The following is a 12,874-nucleotide window of genomic DNA, read 5'->3' as shown; positions in this document are numbered from 1 at the left end:
AACTTGAAAATATCATGTGCTTTTATATAACTTTAGGAAAAAAAAATATTGAAATCTCAATTATTAATTCGAATATATTAGCAGTTTATCTTCTAAAACTAAATCCAAGGACCACACATTTCAATCCTGACAAGAAAGAGATTCGCTCCAATTAACCACTTCTATGTTTGGTTTATCAGTCGTTATGATATGAAAGTTAACATTGGCAAAAAGAAGAGAGCGATATCGATCTGAATTAAGTTCATTGCCAATATTATTTATTGAATACAAGGTATACTGAATGCATCAAATACAAGGACTAGCTAGATTAATATCTGAGTTACTATTTATAACGTTATAATTAAGTGGGAACACATGATATATAGCCTTTCCAACATGAAGTTTGTTTTTGGCCCCACACTTGATCATAGGAAATTAAATCTGAACGATAATGGATGTAAAATAAAATATAACTAGCTATAGAAGTGTGGATATAACTATATCAGAAAAGCTACCAATACTAACAGCTAAAAATCTCTCTTTATTTTCTTATCCAATTCATGCATACAGATAATTATGCCTTTCATACAATATTTGACATTATAATTAACATGAGGAAAAGAAGCACTTAAAACTAAAACTCATCATGGCTTTTGGGTCCTCCAAAAGATGACTTGACTACATTCTTAATGTAGAGCACAGTCATCAACAGAAGAAAGATGGCAGCGACAACATGGGGCAATTTGTTTTGCTTTTTAACTTCATCCACCAAACCACAAATCATGGCCTTGATAGATGACATTGTGATCATCTTGACAAAACTACTCTTACCCAACTCATCATGATGAGTACTAGTTCCATGCATTTTTTCCTCAGCTTTAGGGCTCACAGCTTCTGCTATAGCTGCATTGGCATCTTTTTCTACTTTACCATTCTCCTTCATTGACTTCTTTCGAGAATATTCTTCATGATCTTCTTTCTGTTCCAGGGATGGTGTTTGTTGTGTAGTTTCCTGAACTTTATCAGTAAAAGTTTTGTTATTAATGGTATCTGTTTCTTCTTCTTTGTGCTTCTCCTTTTGAGAATCTTCTCCTTTTTCTTTTTCTGCCTTAGGTTCATGAGGTTGTGTTTGTGGCTCAGCCTTGGAATGTTCTGCAGCTTTGTCAATTTCAGAAGGTTGAGCATTTTGTGTGTGATCATCAGACGGTTCTTGTGTTGTTGTTGGTGTTGCTGTTGTTGTTGGTGTGGGTGTTGGTGTTGGTGGTGTTGTTGTTGTTGCTGTTGCTGGCGGCTTCATCACTTTGGGAATTCTTACATATAGCATTCCAGCTTCATATTTGGCAGTGATTCCATTGGTTTCATTGGTTTCAGAAACAGGAATTTCTACGCGAAATCGACGCCCTTTGTTCTCGCTTATCTTTCTTTCACCAGATACCCTTAGGACACGATTTGAGCTCACTTGAACCCTCAGTTGATCCTTTCGAAATCCTGTCAAATCAAAGTAGGTACGTACAAATTATTGAATTTAATGCTTTAATTTCAATGACAATATTATAATCCACATTTTTTTTCTTCTTCTATGATCTCTTTGCATCTTATAGAATTTGATTATTTTATATCAATTTGAATAGGGTCATAATATGATTTTATATATGTATTTAAATATTCTTAGTTGTATAATTAAAACCTAGCTCATTTATAAACCAACACTTTTATTTTTTGTACACGACTCTACAATCAATTAAATATCCTTATAAAGATGATGACATTTACCTGTGATGTTCTCATCAATTATACTCTCAAATATATAGTCACCATTAGTCGTTTTCTTTATTATTTTTTTCAAATCTAGCTACATAATTAATTCTAGTCTAATTTGTAAAATGTTATTATAAGAAAGAGTCATAAACTAAATAAATCAAACCTGGAAGCATAAGAATAAGCGTGTCACTTTCTTTATCATGATCCCAATCAGAGGGTGGTTGAAACTCTTCATAGACAAATTTGGATGGTGTTTGTGCATCTGTTTGTTGCTCCACCGACATTTGCACCTTTGTTTGATTATTTCTCTTTTTTCTTTTGTGTTCGGTGTGTAATTTGCTGCTTCTATTGTAGAATGAAAATCTCTTGTTATGTTAATTATATATACATTGATGACTAGCTGTGGTTTCTTGGAATGTACTTTTTCCTTTTCGTGCAAAGATTGATTTAATTATTATATGCTGAGTATTTTCTTTGTTGTCCAATGCAAGAGAAAGAGAAAATAACACATTTGTTCTCTAAAGAATATTTTACTTGTATGCTAGGCAATGTGAGCTTCTTTCTCTATGTTTCATGCCCCTCCTGAAAACATATACATGTAATCAAATTCTTTATTTTGCAAATTAAGATAAGGACTTCCAACTGTTCCATGGTGAGGGTTTGCGTTATTCTTTGCTATATTGTCTAAACAAGAAGATATTCTCTTGGTTACCAAATCTACAACTCAGTTATATCATCTATGCCTTTAATCTCTAGATTTGGGTTCCAATTTTTTCACACAGCCATTTTTTTACATCTCCCATCACATACTGTTTTATTTATGTCTATCACTCTCTAAACTTTTGATGTTCTTTTTCTTCATGTACAATTTTTTTACCTATCTTTTAAAGTATGTTTATAATTTGAGAGAGGATAGTTTTTATTTTTATATTACGAAATTATATAATATATAAAAATAAATAAAATATTAATATTTATTTTAAAATTTGTCAAATTAGAAAATATTTATAAAATATTTTTTTTTTCAAATTAGTAAGTATAACACATCCATGAATTATTGTTTCGTTTGATAGGGCTTAGGAGCGATAACTATTACAAAATTTTGAGTTATATATTAAAAGTGTACAAGATCTATTAAACAATACCTTCTTATTATACAGCACAAATTTATTACAACTTGACAAAATAAGAAAATAAAAAAAGGGAATCTCAACAAAGTTAAGAAGAAAGAACAACACAAATCGAACTTATAACGATTTGATGTCATTTTATTTTATTCGTTTTACTGCTACGATTTAGTTTGGTTTGGTTTGATTTAATTCTATAAAAAATTGTTTATACTCTGTATTTGTTTTAGTTTTGATAAAATTAATTATAAAAATATTGTTAAAAATTTAATTTAAAAAGAACTGATGTTAAAAAATCCATCTATAAGTGAGAACGATATTTCAAAAGTATATTTTAAAAATAATATTGTTTGAATGATAAAGTAGAATTATTTGTGAAATGTATATATATATATATATATATATATATATATATATATATATATATATATTGTGGGATATATTCCACACGCACAATCAATTCTCATCATTAAAATTTTAGGGAACATTTTAAAATAAGATTAAGCACAAATTTTAATGTTCTTTATATTCTATATTCACAATTTAATCAGTTTTTTAAGTAAAAAAACTAAATTTTAATTATTTTTAAAATTTACATTAACGTGTACAATATTTAAAGACAACGAGATAAATAATTGGCAATGCACTTTTAAAATATAATTCCTATGCTAATCTGGTTTCTATTCACATAAATAATTGAATTATTGCCACCCCGATTTATTTAAATAAACAATTATACACAGACCAAGATAAAGTGTACATTGTCACTGTTCAATTATTTTGAATAATATATTATCCCTGTTCATCCAAATAAGTTGAAATTAATATTTTTTTCGTATTTAATGCCCTTTTAGGCTGATCCTACTAAGGAGTCACGAATTCAATAATTTGATCATAAATATTCTTTTTGTCATATTGGATTTAATAAATATCCTTTTGTAAATAAGAAATGAGTGAAATGGAATTTACTTTAATTATATGGGGTTCAAATCTTGTTTAATTTTTTTAATACATCAGAAACCAAAATCTTGTTTCAATTTTAGCTTTTCTTTTTAATGGTTTATAAAATAAGCCTCGGACTTTTACAATATTGGGTTTTATTAATCAACTTAAGTACTAATTAATTTCAATTATTCAAAAAAAATGTATTCTTATATTATTTTTAATCTAAAAAAATTAATAAATAGTGTAAGCATTTGAAGACAGATTCTTAAAATAAATAATTTTAAAAATAATTGCGATGATTAAAGAATGACATTATGAGGTGAATAATGATAAAAAATTGTGTTGAAATGAATTTATTTGTTAAATATTAACTTGTCTATACAATTTTTAAAAGAACAATATAATAATAAAAAATTGAGGCAATAATATGTCGTCATGCCACGTCATGATACCAACTTCCATGTTTAGTAGATAATGTTTCAATTTTCAGTAGTGCATATAGTTTCTCGAACCACACACATTCACAAAGTGCATGTATTAATTAATTTTTTTTTTATAAATTATAAAATTAATACACGTTTCATAGCATGATTAGTTGTGGCTAGATAGTCTCAGACACTGTTAAAATTTCTCGAAATGTTCCCACATCATGCACCAACCAGTTGACATTGTTGTCAATGGTAATGATAACAAATGATTGTAGAAACAAGAAATGATCAGATATTGGGATTTACTACTTTGTGTTAAACTGAAATAACACTTGCTCCTCAACTATGGAACCGAAGCCGCCACCACCACCAAGTTTGGTTTTTTGTGTTAATGGTGAGAGGTTTGAGCTCTCCCACGTTGACCCATCAATCACTTTGCTCGAGTTCTTGCGTGCTCACACTCGCTTCAAGAGTGTTAAGCTTGGTTGTGGTGAAGGTATAGAACTTTATATGTGTTCAAGTTCAACCATTTGTCTTTTGCTAGCTTTGAATTTTGGATCTTTTTTCTGAAGTTTAATTAAGCTTGATACTGACTACAGGGGATAAATAGGCTTAATGTTAAAAAGGTGAGATAAGATCCTTAATGGGTTTTATGGTCTTGGAATGATTTTCCAATTCCAGAGAATGGATAATTGAAAGTTGTTTTTGCTTTTGTAGGTTATTTCTTCAATTTTGGCAGTTATTTGTTGTCTGTTTCCCTTCTGTTATTGGACATGGGTTCTCTAGTCTATTTTTCTATTTTTGTCTTACGAAGCAGCGATAATAGTTAAATATTGCAACTTGGATTACTGTGATCATTGTTTGAGGCCTAAGCTATAAGAGGCTGTGTTTGTTTCTAAATGGAATGATTGCTCATATTGAGCAATATGAATAATAATTTTCTTTTTCATAAACGGAAAAAGGGGTTGTTTACAACAAAAATTGTGAAAAAGCAGAAGAAAAAAACTTATCTTTTGTGATGGTTTTGTCATGAAAATGAAGGTGGAGAAGGCGTTGGCTTTTAATAATTGACAAAATTTTGTAACCTTGATACTTCATGTTTTGACAATGTTGGTTTCAGGTGGTTGTGGTGCTTGTGTAGTTTTAATCTCCAAATATGATCCTGTGCATGACAAAGTTGAGGATTTTACAGCAAGCTCATGTCTCACGCTACTTTGCAGCATACATGGATGTTCAATAACAACAAGTGAAGGCATTGGAAATAGTAAAGACGGGTTTCATCCAATTCATGAAAGAATTGCAGGATTCCATGCCACTCAATGTGGCTTCTGTACTCCTGGAATGTGTGTTTCACTCTTCGGAGCTCTTGTCAATGCTGAAAAGACCAATCGTCCAGAACCACCTTCTGGATTCTCAAAAGTTACTGCTACTGAGGCTGAAATGGCTATTGCAGGTAACCTTTGTCGCTGTACTGGGTATAGACCCATTGCTGATGCCTGCAAAAGCTTTGCAGCTGATGTTGATATGGAGGATTTGGGATTCAACTCTTTTTGGAGAAAGGGAGAGAGCAACGACAGAAAACTAAGTAGGTTGAGTCATTATAACCAAAATCTTAGCAACATTAGATTTCCTTTGTTTTTGAAGGAAATTAAGCCTAATGTCTATTTGGCTACTGAGAAAAACAGTTGGCATAGTCCTACAAGTCTAGAGGAGCTTCAGAAATTATTGGCACTGAGCCAAGTCAATGGAACCAGGATAAAACTTCTTGTTAGTAATACGGGTATGGGATATTACAAAGATAATGAAAGCTATGATATGTATATTGATATAAGGGGCATTCCTGAGCTCTCAAAGATCAGGACAGATCAGACAGGGATTGAAATTGGTGCAGTAGTCACAATATCTAAAGCTATTGAGGCACTGAAGACAGAGAGCAGAAATGAATTTCTCTCAGATTATGTAATGATACTTGAAAAGGTTGCTGACCATATGAGCAAAGTTGCCTCAGGGTTTATTCGGAACACAGCCAGTGTAGGTGGCAATTTACTGATGGCACAAAAGAATCATTTTCCCTCAGATATTGCTACTATACTTCTTGCTGTAGATGCAATGGTTCACATAATGACTGGTGCGCAATTTGAGTGGCTTGCATTGGAGGAATTTCTGGAAAGACCACCATTAAGTTTGGAAAGTGTGCTTTTAAGCATTAAAATTCCTAATTTGGAACTCAATAAAAATGAATCGTTGGAACCAAAAAGTAGATTCCTCTTTGAAACTTACCGAGCTTCTCCTCGCCCTCTTGGAAATGCCCTTCCCTACTTAAATGCTGCTTTCCTGGTTAAGATGTCTCCAATCAAGGATTCTGGTGGAACTGTTATAGACACTTGTAGGTTCTCTTTTGGTGCTTATGGAGCTAAGCATGCAATCAGAGCAAAAAATGTTGAGGAATTTTTAGTTGGAAAGTTGTTAAGTATTAGCATTTTATATGATGTTATCAACTTGGTTACAGCCACTATAGTACCCAAGGATGCAACCTCAAACGCTGCTTACCGTTCGAGTTTGGCAGTTGGTTTTATTTTTCAGTTCTTTAACCCACTGATTGACAGTCCTGAAGGAAAAGCCAATGGATATAGTAATCTTCCATTTGTAAAGGCTTTTGAATTAAAAGAGAATCAAAAGCAGGTTCATCATGACAAAGTTCCAGCTTTACTGTCATCTGGGAAGCAAGTCCTAGAAGCAGGCACTGAATATAAACCTATTGGTGAGCCAGTCATCAAATCTGGAGCTGCACTACAAGCTTCAGGTTTGTTTAACTACAAGTTTTATATTAAGATATTGACAGATTCCTTTTTCTTTGTATATATATTGACCTTTCAAAGTAATAAACTATTGTTAAGACAACAAAGATTAAAAAGAGCACTTCTTGCTTGGCTTGGCTCAAAGCCATTCATGTGACCGTTTCCCATCTAGCTAAATTTGACATAACTCTGATGGAAAGTTCACGTCTCTCACTTTCCGTGCTTCAGACTAGTTTTTGTCTGTCATTCACTTATTTTATCCTGTTTTGATGCCTTTCAATTATGAGTTTTCATATTTACTTGTTTTAATATATGTTCAATAACAAGTTCATTTTCAATAAATCATACATAGGTGAGGCTGTGTATGTGGATGACATTCCATCACCGGAAAATTGCCTCCATGGAACATATATTTATAGTGCAAAACCTTTAGCAAGAGTAAAGAGTATAAACCTCAGCCCTGAATTACAGCTGGATGGAGTGAGGGATATCATTTCAAGTAAAGACATTCCCAATGGCGGGCAGAACATTGGATCAAATAGTAGATTTGGAGATGCTGAACCTTTATTTGCTGAAGAGATAGCTAGATGTGTTGGGGAACGTCTTGCCTTTGTGGTGAGTTCTTAAATTCAACATTGTATGGGCTTCCGGTTCATTTCCTTGGAGAATGGAGATTGATACATAAAATGTTTCCATTTTAGTCACAAAATAGCTTCTATAGGTTGCAGATACTCAGAAACTTGCAGATATGGCTGCAAACTCTGCTATTGTTGATTACTGTACTGAAAATCTTGAACCACCTATCCTAACTGTGGAAGAAGCTGTTAAAAGATCTAGTTTTTTTCAAGTACCTCCTTTTATGTTCCCAAGACAAGTTGGTGATGTATCAAAAGGAATGGCTGATGCAGATCACAAGATTCTTTCTGCTGAGGTACATGTAACACATTCATTGTTTCCGTCTGGTTTCTGATGTTATGTTGAAGTTTGATTCTGAATAATGAACGTTTATGGTTATATTGATAAAAAAAAAATTCATTTTCATCATCTTTCATATTCAATGTGAAATCCAGTTGAAACTTGGGTCTCAATACTATTTCTATATGGAGACACAAACTGCACTTGCTGTACCAGATGAAGACAATTGCATTACTGTTTACAGTTCAAGTCAATCCCCTGAATCTGTGCATTCTACAGTAGCAAGATGCCTAGGTATTCCTCAAAATAATGTTCGCGTAATCACAAGAAGGGTTGGTGGAGGTTTTGGCGGAAAGGGCATGAAATCCGCATCAGTAAGTCTTCAGTTGTGTGTTATGCTTTTGACAACATTTCTTCTTTACTGTTAGATCTCTCATCACATCTAGTTAATATGTAGAGTCTATGTATGAATATTGAATTTTCTATAGCTTGGAGAAGGCACTAGTAAACTGAAAAAAGTCTTTATTTTCATGTTTTTTCATTTATTCTTTATAATATTCAATGATCTGAATAATATGATTCTAGTTTTTGACTTACATGGATCCTTCTGACTCGTATACATTGCTGTTCAAAGAGGGTTGTGCGTTTCCAATACAATGAAATTGGAATGGTTCCTTAGAGAAATTTTTTACTTTTATTTTTCTGGGATTAGAGATTAATGTAGTAAGAAAATTACAGTAAAAGCAGTAGGATCAGAAATTGTCAGGAAAGCAAAAGAAAACAAGATGAACAGATACTGTCTGATATCACTTTCCAGCATAAAATGTTTCATTTCCTAACTGTTTCAAAATACTAAATGTTTTATTTTAACCTCTTCCCTATATGTGCATATGTATGTATGGAAGTTAGAGCGGAAGAGCTGGTATTACCTATTTATAGTGTGTTTGGTTTTGTGTTCAAACGCATTTAGATCTACGTTTATTTCAACGCTTCTAGTTGTAGCGTTTGCATTGGATCCACGTTTATACATTTTTTAACGCATTTCCAAACACACTACATGGATGATTCTGCCGTGGACACAACACTGACATTCAAATCTTTCAGGGTTCTACATCATGTGCATTGGCAGCGTACATACTACGGCGCCCTGTCAGAATGTATCTAAACCGAAAGACTGATATGATAATGGCTGGAGGAAGGCACCCCATGAAGATAACATACAGTGTTGGGTTCAAGAATGATGGCAAAATTACAGCATTAGAACTTGAGATATTGGTGAATGCAGGTTTATATGCAGATGTTAGTCCAATAATACCAAACAACATGATTGGTGCACTTAAAAAGTATGACTGGGGTGCACTCTCTTTTGATATAAAGCTATGCAAAACAAACCATCCAAGTAGATCTGCAATGAGGGCCCCTGGTGATGCACAAGGATCTTACATTGCTGAAGCTATAATAGAAAAGGTTGCAGCTACACTTTCAATGGATGTAGATTCTGTCAGAAGCATTAATCTTCATACATACACAAGTCTTAAGGCATTCTATGAGAACTCTTGTGGTGAACCTCATGAGTATACTTTGCCTTCAATATGGAGTAAGTTAGCTGTTTCTGCAAACTACGAACTGAGAGTAGAAATGGTGAATGAGTTTAACAGGATCAACACTTGGAAAAAGAGGGGACTTTCTCGTGTGCCAGTGATGTATGAGGTGCTTGTAAGAGCAACTCCTGGAAAAGTTAGTATTTTTTCAGATGGGTCTGTTGTTGTTGAAGTTGGAGGAATTGAATTGGGTCAGGGTCTTTGGACAAAGGTGAAACAGATGGCTGCATATGCTCTCAGTGCACTTCAATGTGATGGAAGTGATGGCCTCTTGGACAAAGTACGAGTTGTACAATCTGATACAGTGAGCTTGATTCAAGGGGGGTTAACTGCTGGGAGCACTACATCAGAGTCAAGTTGTGAAGCTGTTAGGCTTAGCTGCAATATCTTGGTTGAGAGGTTAAAGCCTCTTAAGGAAAAGCTACAGAAGGAAATGGGTTTTATTAAGTGGGAGACGCTTATTATTCAGGTACTAGCTACTGTACAAATAGAGATTTCTATTTTAAACATTCATTTGTTGGTCTTATTGTTTATAATTTTGATTAGAGGTATACTGCCTAAAACTTTTCCTGTTAGGGTCTTGTAGTATTTGGAAGTTCAGGACATCTCCATAATGTGCGAGTTTATATGTAACTTACTTTATTTTCCTAGCTCACAACCAATCATATTTAATTACTATATTACTGAAAATTTTTATCAACATGCAGGCATACGCCCAAGCTGTGAATTTATCAACATCTTCATTGTATGTACCCAGTAATAACTCGAATAGGTACATTAATTATGGGGCTGCAGTAAGTGAGGTGAGTTTGTTTCTTATACATATCCCAAATAAAAATGGAATTTTCTTCAAGTTACATCTTCAAGTTCACTGAAAGTTAAATTTACTTCAATGTTAAAATAATTATTCATATTGTCACAAAAGCCATATTATAAAAGTAATTGAACCAAATTATTACATAATGATACACTAAATAATGAAAATTACTTCTCAGGTGGAAATAGATCTTTTGACTGGAGAAACCAGATGTTTGCGAACAGATATGATCTATGATTGTGGGCAGAGTCTCAATCCTGCAGCGGATTTAGGACAGGTAAGCTCTATATATTGCCATACAAGCTCAACCCTAGTGTCAAGGACCAACTCAATCAAGGAGCTTCAGCTTTTAGTTGGATGCCTAAGAATGTGTTTGGTCTCTTAGGATCACTTTTATTAACCTAATCCTTCACATTCTCTTATTTAGTTGCAAAACACTTGTTTTTTTTTTTTTTAATGAGAAATGCACTAGGGATGTTGGTTTGGATCATTTCCCTGAACTGCTTTGATCATAAAATAATTGCATGTTGCAGATTGAAGGATCTTTTGTCCAGGGTTTGGGTTTTTACATGCTTGAAGAATATGAAACAAATCTTGATGGTTTGGTCTTAGCAGACGGCACATGGAATTACAAAATTCCCACATTAGACACTATTCCTCAAAAGTTTAATGTTCAAATCCTCAACAGTGAGCATCACCGACAACGTGTTCTGTCTTCAAAGGGTATGACATAGGAGTTCTCAAAATTTTAAGTATTAAACTATGTCTGCCTGTATTTATTTTTTGGTAAATGTTACGGGCACTGGTTAAAGAATTAAAAGAGATTTTTTTTTCATTAAAAATTTCATTAATGTAAACTTACCAGTGATCACGATTTTTAATGATTTTCAACATAATTTCTAATAATTTTTTCATATTTTTTGCTTCCTAGCAAGACCGTTCTTTTTAAAACTCATAAATGCAAATCCCTTATACTTGAAACATTGAGTTTTATGCTTATTCTATTTGGTTAATTCATTAACGTGAAAATGGTCTGAATATAAAATTGGAAAATAGATCATGGTTATAGTAGGCTTTTTCCAGTGTATATGTTATTTATTTTACACTGAATTAATAAGATATAGAAAGCTTCACTTAAAAATTGAAATTCGTTGCTGCAGCTTCTGGTGAACCACCTTTACTTCTTGCAACTTCTGTTCACTGTGCCACAAGAGCAGCTGCTAAAGAAGCCAAGAAACAGCTTCTATCATGGAGTAACTCTGATGGACCAGATTCAACATTTCAGTTGGAGGTGCCAGCAACCATGCCTGTGGTGAAGGAGCTCTGTGGACTTGATGTTGTAGAAAGATACTTGAAATGGAAAATGGGCTGGAACAAAAGAAACTCAACTCATTATGCAAATGGAACAGTGATTTAATATACTTATTATTGTTTTTATGGAAGAAAAATAAGTGATGTGTTTTAAATTCACATAAGATAAGAAACATAAATGCCAGTTCAGGCTGTTCTTCTGTATTATAGTTTTTGTATGAAGAATAAGAACAAGTTTAACTCAGGTTTCTTACTTCTACTTACCTTGGATTTTATTTATTAAAGATTACATGACATTACAGAATATAACATATTCATAATATTAAATATATATTTTATTGTGTCTAAACACACGATAAAAAGTTAAAAATATAATTTTTGTTACAATTTATTCACCTAAAATAATATTAAAAAAACTTTGATAGGAGATTACTTTCTTAAGATTAGAAGCATTGACATTATTGGGCAAAGACCTTTTTCTTCAAAAACAGCGTATGGGTTGTTTCTGAGTTTTGCATCCTTGGCACATAAGTATACTCTATTAGATTTACAATATTTAATTATGTGTTTAATATATTTTTTATTATGTATCATTGAAACATATACCAAAAAATTATATTAAATATTTTAATTTATATTAAAATATCTTAGGACACACATTAAAAATATATTTTTGAATAAATTAATTTTTTCAATATGTGTATTCATCGATATATTAAAAAAATTTAATAAAAATTAAATTTTATTCAAAATTATAATATTTAATATTATTATATTAGGTTAAATATATTAAAATTTATTATTTTCATAAAAAAAACATTATATACAAATTCTTATTTGATGTCTTAAAAAATTGTTTTGATAATTACGTTATGAGGTGGCGAATGTGCACGTCGGTCATTTAGACGAAGGAATAAAGTATCACGCACAACGCAAGTAATTGAAAATGATTTTATTAATTAATATTTTAAAATTATTAATATTAAATTTAAGTAATTAATAACAATAAATTTTATTTAAAATAATCATTACATTTTTAATATAATAACTATTTTAAATAAAATTTTATTATTTTTAAATACTTAAGTTTAACTTTAAAAATATGAATTAATAAGTTAATAAATAAAACTATTAAAAATTATATTATACATTTAAGGAAATATAATAAAAAATAAAAAATATTGAAAATATA

The 12,874-nt window shown here is 31.9% G+C and overlaps 2 protein-coding genes across 3 annotated transcripts; one reads left to right on the top strand and one right to left on the bottom strand.

Moving 5' to 3' along the window:
- Positions 1-613: 613 nt before the first annotated feature.
- LOC113874523 (inactive protein RESTRICTED TEV MOVEMENT 2-like) lies at positions 614-2,075 on the bottom strand. The gene is made up of 2 exons (XM_027512744.1): positions 1,904-2,075; positions 614-1,467 (listed from the first exon to the last, which is right to left on the bottom strand). Exons 1-2 carry the CDS (start codon positions 2,022-2,024, stop codon positions 614-616), a joined length of 975 nt encoding a protein of 324 aa, XP_027368545.1. The 5' UTR covers positions 2,025-2,075.
- A 2,324-nt stretch (positions 2,076-4,399) lies between these two features.
- LOC113847481 (indole-3-acetaldehyde oxidase-like) lies at positions 4,400-11,980 on the top strand. Of its 2 annotated transcripts, none has more exons than XM_027476622.1 (10): positions 4,400-4,736; positions 5,361-7,043; positions 7,391-7,653; positions 7,760-7,969; positions 8,109-8,327; positions 9,058-10,023; positions 10,262-10,357; positions 10,550-10,648; positions 10,905-11,094; positions 11,532-11,980. In XM_027476622.1, exons 1-10 carry the CDS (start codon positions 4,586-4,588, stop codon positions 11,786-11,788), a joined length of 4,134 nt encoding a protein of 1,377 aa, XP_027332423.1. In that variant the 5' UTR covers positions 4,400-4,585; the 3' UTR covers positions 11,789-11,980. The 2 variants fall into 2 exon arrangements, with proteins under 2 accessions (XP_027332423.1, XP_027332424.1); XM_027476623.1 differs by having other exon boundaries at positions 4,611-4,736; positions 5,461-7,043.
- Positions 11,981-12,874: the final 894 nt, after the last annotated feature.

This window comes from Abrus precatorius, unplaced genomic scaffold (assembly GCF_003935025.1).
Source record: "Abrus precatorius isolate BTA unplaced genomic scaffold, Abrus_2018 Scaffold8, whole genome shotgun sequence".
Classification (NCBI taxonomy): Eukaryota; Viridiplantae; Streptophyta; class Magnoliopsida; order Fabales; family Fabaceae; genus Abrus; species Abrus precatorius.
The sequence above is the reverse complement of the archived record's forward strand: the minus strand, read 5'-3'. Positions and strand labels throughout refer to the sequence as shown.